At 42.2% G+C, this 8167-nt stretch overlaps 1 protein-coding gene across 8 annotated transcripts; it reads right to left on the reverse strand.

The window, feature by feature from the left end:
* Positions 1-3650: 3650 nt before the first annotated feature.
* On the reverse strand, positions 3651-7869 carry LOC131220694 (transcription factor bHLH130-like). 8 transcript variants are annotated; one of them, XR_009158793.1, is made up of 7 exons: positions 6568-7869; positions 5282-5637; positions 5015-5188; positions 4592-4691; positions 4224-4289; positions 4048-4116; positions 3887-3966 (listed from the first exon to the last, which is right to left on the reverse strand). XR_009158793.1 is itself a non-coding variant. In XM_058215475.1 (6 exons), exons 1-6 carry the CDS (start codon positions 7184-7186, stop codon positions 3895-3897), a joined length of 1362 nt encoding a protein of 453 aa, XP_058071458.1. In that variant the 5' UTR covers positions 7187-7868; the 3' UTR covers positions 3651-3894. The 8 variants fall into 8 exon arrangements, 6 of the variants coding, with proteins under 6 accessions (XP_058071458.1, XP_058071486.1, XP_058071467.1 ...); XR_009158796.1 differs by having other exon boundaries at positions 4215-4289; XM_058215475.1 differs by lacking the exon at positions 4592-4691 and having other exon boundaries at positions 3651-3966; positions 4215-4289; positions 5282-5634; positions 6568-7868.
* Between the last annotated feature and the right edge of the window lie 298 nt (positions 7870-8167).

The raw sequence follows: 8167 nt of genomic DNA on the forward strand, positions 1-8167 counted from the left end.
TAAGAAGTAGATCTCAAGAGATTGAAATCATACTATTGTGGAGCTGAAATGAAAACTGGTGGTGGTGGTCGCGGCGGGCGTGCGGCTGGCAGTAGGCAGAGAAAGAGAAGAAAGGGAAAGGGAAGGGGGTGCGTACAGTCAGGTAGAGACTCTAGGGTTTGTTTTTTATTTTTTTATTTTTAAGTTTAAACTTAAAACTTATATATATATATATATATATATATAGAGAGAGAGAGAGAGAGAGAGAGAGAGAGAGAGAGAGAGAGAGAGAGAGGCGGATGAGAAAATGTACAATGTTGTTATAGTCACTTCTTATGATGAATCTCGCAAATCTGAACCGTTCATGTGAAGCAGCACCTAGTGAAAACCCCCAGGACCAAGTTTTACTTTTATCTAAAACTTTTATCCATACCGTCCATAGCAAAGAGAAATTCAAATCAAGAAAAGAAACTGTTTACATTTTTCACGGTCCACCAAAGTTTCGGACCAAAGTAAAATTTTATACTATAGGGTTTCATGAGGTTCTGCTTCATGTGGACGGTTCAGATTTGCGAGATTCATCACGTACGATGGGTTCTCAAAAAAGTTCGTACGTACTACGTACGAACTGGTTCGCAGGTGAGCGTTTTCCTATATATATATATATATATATATATATATATATATATATATATATATATATAATATTTAATATATTTATTAATTGAGCCGAGTCGAGCTCGAGTTCGAGCTTCAAGTCGAGTCGAGTTGAAATGCCCCCTGGTCGAGCTTGGCTTGAACTCAACTCAAACTTTAAATAATTAGCTTGGCTCGGCTTGAATCGGTCATTCAAGCCGAGTCAATTCAAGCTGACTCGAGCCGAGTCAAGCGAGCTTTTCGAGCTACCTTGACTCGTGAACAGCCCTATGCAGACCCCATCGTGCTGTCTATATGTCATCCAACTGAGTACACTATGTTATGCCCCCTATGATGAACTACTCTTAACAATGAAATGAGATATATACAATTATGTGGGCCAACGCCGTAGAAAACAATGAACGGCGATCCAGAAACCTCCAAATCCAAGTGGCAAACCATGTGGGGGTGCGGATTGGATACTGACAAGGTCCTCCTTGGACCCACCATAATGCATGTGTTGTATTCATATCGTCCAACCATTTGTAGAGATCGTTTTATAGCATTAAAAAGAAAATGAGATAGATCTAAATTTCAAGTGGACCCACCACAGAACCGTGGGAGCCGTCACACCTACCTTTGAAACATTTATAAGGCCCAAAGTGATATATTTTTGAGATCCAAGCTATTCATAAGTTAACATAGAGATAGAGGGTCCTTACTCCTGCTCCGGTGGTTGACTCTCAGGAGTTTCAACACCGGGTCGAGTACCCATAGGTGGTGAAATTCCACTACGGTGAGCGTGCGTGGAGTGTGCGTGCGTTAAAAAATAAAATAAAAATTAAAAAAAAACATAGAGATTGATGAAGTGAAATCTCTTCCGGCACTGGAGTCGTCCACAATGCCTGTTTAACGTACCGTGTAAAACACCCAAGCTCTGTGGGGTCCCACACAGCGAATAACGTAAAAGTCCAGGATAGAATCTGATGGACGGATTGGATCATATGGTGGCCCACAGACATGGGTGTTGTTTAAAACATGCGTTGCAGAGAATGCAGGGTCATCTCGACCGTATCATCTGCGGTTCAATGGTTATATAGCCGCTTTGATGTAGCCAACGTCAGATGACGTAGAATCAAGGCCCACCAATAGCGAGAGGCGTTGGGTCTTTTGTGCTCCTCAGCAATCCGGGTCGTGAGTTGGATCCAGCTGCCCAGCACGTGAAGAAAAGCCAGGAATCCCGAAACTGCCACTGGCATAGTGGTCTTCTTCCTTTCTTTCCCTCTCTTAGAGCTGCTTTTCTGCCCGGGTTCGATGAACTGTATGGGTATTTTCGTCATGCAGAATAGACATGTTTGGCCATTTTTAGCAATCAGCGAGGATGCTTTCCCTCATTGCCCTTCATTTATTTTCCTCTCTGGTTTCTTGTCTGCCAGCGCTTGGATTTTTATTTTATTTTTTTACTCTGGCAGAGTGTGATGAATGATACGCAGGCATTTAACTTAGAAGTTGCACACTTGGGATACATCTAGTTCAAATTAAACTGTCCCTACCATGGGTCCCAGTTTAGGTGTAATATGATCTAAAAATTACACATAACTATTATCTTACTCGACGTTTGAAAATGAAAAATATCCAACGGTTCTATTTCCACAAACAAGTGTTAACGAATCAGCGGTTACGATTGTTCAGTCAATCTGATCTAGGGAATGTGTCTTAGCGCCAACGGGTTCCACAGTTTAGTCGGTTTAATCTGAGTTAATGTATGCGCCGTGTACAGTTTCTAACTGTCCGCGTATCAAGAGCCGGCCTGAGTATCATACAACTTCTCTTTTATTAAATTAGAGTTCGTTTTGTCTCTGTCGGGACTCACCAGGGCCACACTTTGAGTGGCCCGATGATCCGAGCCGTCAATGTCGTCGAATTTATGCTTTATGGACTGGCTTAAGAAAATTACTCGGAATGTATGGTCGTGATCATCACTGTAGTTAATTTAGAACATTGAAATGAAAATGTTTAATGGCTCTCATTCAACTGTAAAAATCAATTGTCAGGATCATTACGGAAGCATGAATATAAGTAATAGTTTATCTATGATCGTAGCTAGGATGTGGACGGTTCAAATCATCATCTAGAAATCTCAGCATGTGGACCCAAGTGGGCTGCGAAACATGATGGATCGTGGGATTTTTTTCTAAAATTTTTTTAAAATATATCCCCGCTGCAGCCGCCGCAAAACCTCTACCCGTCAGTCAGGTCACCGGACGCGGATTTCCTGCCAAAGCCTTTCGCAAGTTCCTGCACTGGGATGCTTAGGTGGGGCCAACCGTAATGTTTGTGAGAAATCCATCCCATTCATCCGTTTTTTCAGATCATTTTAGGGCACGAGGAAAAAAAAAACGAGGGACACAAAATTTAAGGAGGCCATACGAGTAAGAAATCTGGGAAAAAATGTCTACCGTTGAAACTTTACTGAATCTACTTTGATGTTTGTATTCTATCCAAATCGTTTATAAAGTCATTATCACTTGGATAAACTGAAAACACAAACAAACTTAACCTGATGCAAAACTTTTGTGGCCATACAAATATTTGAGCGGTGATCATTCAATCCCCACTGTTTCCTCTGGTGCGGCCCACATTTTTTGTCATATGCACTAAAATGAGATCAGAAAACGGATGGAAGGGGTGAATTTCTCATCAACATCACGGTGGGCCCCACAGTTTCCCAGGCTTTAGCAGGAAATGCACCTCCCAGGGGGAATCCCCACTCGTGCCAACTTGGCAGACTTGTGCGAGATCCTGAGCAGGGTGGGCACTGTGTGCGCTCGCCCTGGTCCAGTTATCAGGTGGGCCGCATTCATACCGAAAAAAAAAAAAAAGGATATATAAAATAATTGGCCAACCGTCCACGTTCAAAATACGTGTGCATGCCACCGGAAGAGCAGATCTTTTGGGCCAGAGAACACATATGATTGGTTCATTTGATGAACAACCCGATCCCACACACGTGTGCCACCTCGGCTCGTGGTATGTCTACTCTTGGTAATGATCTTTTTAAGTAGATGAACCGCATTTAAACTAAGTTACATTACATACAACAGGGAGGTATGATTTAAGATAATATGCTATACATTTTCTCAGGCAGCTTTGTTAGTCTCTATTGGGTCTAACGGCTGAGATTCTCACTGCCGTTACCCCCAGTTTCTTTCCTGGGCCACCTTCTATCTTCTACTAATAGTATCCCCTTCCATTACAGCTTTTACATTTCTCTTCTAATCACACTGCAGAATTCAGGTATGGCTTTTGCTTGCATGAACAGGAACAACTCGCCCGACTATCGGATAGCGTCTGCAAAGATTACATGATATTATCAAAGAAAAGTTGAAAAATCGAAACGTTGGAGTAATAGAGGGTTTTCCGTCTCAATACCTCGACCTGTTTCTGGAGATCTTTTATGTATTCCACAGCCAAATCTAACATGTCGGCCGTGTTCGTTTGCTGCAAAGAGAGAGAGAGAGAGAGAGAGAGAGAGAGAGAGAGAAGAGTTCAGTGGATTTTCGAGTTTCTTCAAACGATGTCATTGGAGAAGAACTTACAGTCATTACCTTCTCCATGTTAGGAACAAGCTCTTGTAGTTTTCTCATACGTTCACTAATCCGAGTTCTTCTCACCTGAAATGGTTCACAGAATCCAAAAACGCTCAGACGTCGAGATAATTCCGTAGCATGAAAATCACAAATGCGGAAACACATGCAACACACACGTGCCTGATCTGAACTTTTCATCAGGTGGACCACATTGTTTAGCCTTTTGAAGCGTAAAAATCTGGCTGTTACATTCAGGCAGGGCCGCAGTGTACAAAACAAGCTGATGGTCGGAACAATTTGTTTCTAGCAATCCATTTCTCGTGTCCACCAGATGAGTTAAATGGCTGCACTTTATAGGTCAGGAGAACTAAAAAGGTGTGGCCCACCTGTGGATTGCTGGATTTTGCACGTGTGCCATATTGGGATGCGTGGGCACAGTTCCCAAATGCGTGTAGACTCCGCAAACTTGGCCATTCTTTCGGTTCCCTGTCAGTTTTGACTAGAGTAGTGAAATGGGTTGAGTTTTAAGGCCAGAAGATAGAAAACAGTGTGGCCCACTAGATGGAAAGCTGGGTCTTGTACACGAGTGCAAAAGTAGCATGTATACATGAGTGTGGATGGACAGGGCCCCAAATGTCTATGGGCTTTAGAAAGCTTCGGATAAAAAAATATAAGAATCTATGGTAATTTGTATCGAGAAAACCCTAAAATTCAAAATAATCAACCCGTCGGTGTATTGAAATTTGTAAGGATGTCCATTTTAGGATTATGAATTGCTGAATATACATGTAAGTAGCGATAGATCTTACCCTCTCTGCAATGCTTCGGGGATGAGTTGCGCAACCCCGCTTGGCTCGGATCTTGCAAGGAACTGAGTCCTGAAACTGCAAGTACTTCTCCATCGCAGCCATCTCTGATGAAGTTTTCGGTAAGCTATACTGATGGCTAATACCAGAGGCGTGATTTCCCGCAATTGCATTCTGCTAAAGCAAAGAGAGAAATAAAATGATTTATCAAGGAAAACAGATAAACAGAGTAGGGAAGAGAGAGGCAACAATTCCGGATGCAAACAATACCTGACTCTCTGATGAGATTAAACCAGGAATCATCTTCTCGTTGATATCTGATCTAACTCTCTTTAAGCTTCTGAAATTCTCCAGTGGGGAATCGTCCCAAGAAGACATGGGGAAGCCAGGGATGTAACATCTGCCGCTACTACCATTATCATTTCCCAAGCTCCCGTCGTCAGGGCTACTTCCTCCGAGGCTTTCACTTCCCATTTCAGATATCTGAGACAACATCCCAGGAGAGGAAGCTTGCCTTGGCAAAAAGTTTATCTGGTTCTTCAACCTGCTAGTTGAAGCAGTGGCTTCTCTGTTAGAACCATTCCCAGCTCTGAAATTGCCCACGCCCCTCATTACAGCATAGCCTGCTAAGACCGAAATCTTTCGGTAATTCCTTCTATCTTCCTATGATAGAAATTTTGGGAACTTTCACTAGCATTTTGGCAGTGAAAGATGAAATCCCAGCATTTTATGCAATTGCTATAACGGAACCTTTGAATGACTGCGATGAGTTCAGTTGATATGAAGACAATAATGTTCATGAATTATTCCAATTCTAGACAAAGTTTGGGAATTCATTCAAAGAGCAAGACGAAATCAAATCCTCGTAAATTTTTGTCCTGAGAATCTTAACTTTTTAAACCGCTAAGGTTGAAAAAAAAAAAAAATCAGCAGTAAAAAAAAAAGAGACAGACATTTCAGTAAATTACTCTATCAAGATTCTTATTGACATTTTATGGTTGCCAAGGTGGAATTTCTACCGCTAGTCAAGGATTAAAATCCATCCATCTGGTATCGTGTAGTCAATGAATGATACCTGATACGTATCGGACGAATGCGCCAATGTTTCGGTCCGAAACAGTCTCAAAGACCCACAAAATTCATTCATTAAAATATATTAATGAACATTCCTGAATACTTACCACCTCTCTCAAAACACAGGATTTTAACAGGAGAATCGGAAGGTTATTGGCGTGACTTGTCAGTGTGATTGGGTACTGAAAAACCGATACATATCAGGTGATGCGCATCGGTCTTGGATGATACATCAAACTTTGACTCTGTTTCTCTACTCTGTTTTTCAGTACACGTTCAGCATATTTTCTGTTATCAAGATGGCTCTACTCCTTCAAATTTCGGCAAGTCATTCGGATTGCATGGAAAGAAGAGATTTCTTCTACTCTCCAAGACCAAAACCTTCAGCAGTCTGTTTTCTACTTCTATTAACATAATTTTCAAGAAAACTTGAATTAAAAAAAAAAAAAGGAAAGCCAAATCTGGAGAGAGAGAATTCATACCATTTTCTACAGATAGGTGAGAGAAAAGCCCTGCAGGCGAGCTGCTGTGCCTGATAAGATTCGAGCTATTTCCACCACTTTTCACTAAGGACGAATCCAACGCCATTGAATTCACCGCTCTATAAGGACTTTCAATTGCCGCTGCAGCAGCCGAGCTGTGATTCGGCAGGGGTGCTGTCTGGTAAATCATATGCGGGGGAGAAGAAAATCCGTTCTGCTGAGGGACGACCTCTGCTCCCACCACGAACTGAGGACTTCTTTGGCTTCTTACCGGTGACGGCTTCTCTTCAATAACATGGAGATCGGGACATGCCAAATCGCCACCGCCGGAAGTCATGAACCTAGCGAAGATGCTCTCTGTGTCGGGGCTGGAAGAGTGAGGGGCGAAATCTTGACATCCTTCGCCGCCGCCGCCGCCGTCTGTGAAATTCGCAAGAAGAGAGCTCGGGGCAGAGCGGTACCGCATCAAATTAGAATTCAGTTGCTGCTGCTGATGTTGACGGTTATGGAGAATAGGCTCCATCTCTTCTCTGTTCTTCTGCAATTCCTCTTTCGTGTGCTTGAAAGCTGCCGGAAATGAGAGATTGAAGCCATTCAACGATGCTTGGGAATTGTACATCGCCTGAAAATCCAGAAATCTTCCTTCCGAATATATTTCTACTCTTCACAAACAGATCGAATCGAATCTTCTCTAACAAAACCCTATTTTGAAAGAAAAACAACCGAATTTCTTCGATTCTCACAGTATCCTCCACTAAACCTCTTCTCCATCAATTTCCGCCATTAACGACTATCGCCAAGCTCAGAACAACTCCAAGAACAGAACAAAATCGAACGGTTCAGATCTTTCCGCCACTGATCGACCTAAGACCGGAACACTTCAACCAAGCTCCAAAAATCATTAGAAACTCCAATTCAACTGAAGAAACACCCTTCCGCCGTTTCGCCATTAAAAACCGCTCAAGAAGCTCCAAAATCTTGAATCATCTCCGTCCAATCTCCCTTTCCTGTCTAATCGATCGATCGCAACCGAAGAAAATCGAGGAATCGGTCAGAAAGGAATCGCTGCAAAACAGAGAAATCCCCGTTCTTTTTCGACCTCACACTTCAAGAGAGAGAGAGAGAGAATCGCTGCTTTCTTCACCGAAATCAAGGGAGCGTTTTCGCTTTTATTAGTAGAAGAGTCGCTGCTGTTGAAATGATAACAGAGAGAAAAGAAGAAGGCAAGCGAAAAGCATTTTCCTTTAACTTCGCATGCAGAGACGAGTGAATGAAAGTAGCAGATACCAGCGATCCCTTCTCCCTCAGCCCGTGTATCTTATTCGCGGGGTTTACGTAAATGACCTCAGTGGTGTACCCTATTTTCGAAAATGGCACTGGATTTGAAAATCCAGTTGATGGGCGGTGCGACAAAAATCGCCGAGATTTTGAAAATTACTCGATAATATCGCAAAATGCAGTAAACAATATTATCGCGCGCCTCAGAATTTTCTACCATAAATATTTATTTATTACTTACAATAAATATATTTTTTTAATCTTTGGGAGATTTCCACATAATATCGCAGAAAAACTTCAAAATTTGAAATTCTCCCGAGAA

This window comes from Magnolia sinica, chromosome 1, assembly GCF_029962835.1.
Source record: "Magnolia sinica isolate HGM2019 chromosome 1, MsV1, whole genome shotgun sequence".
In the NCBI taxonomy this organism is placed as follows: domain Eukaryota; kingdom Viridiplantae; phylum Streptophyta; class Magnoliopsida; order Magnoliales; family Magnoliaceae; genus Magnolia; species Magnolia sinica.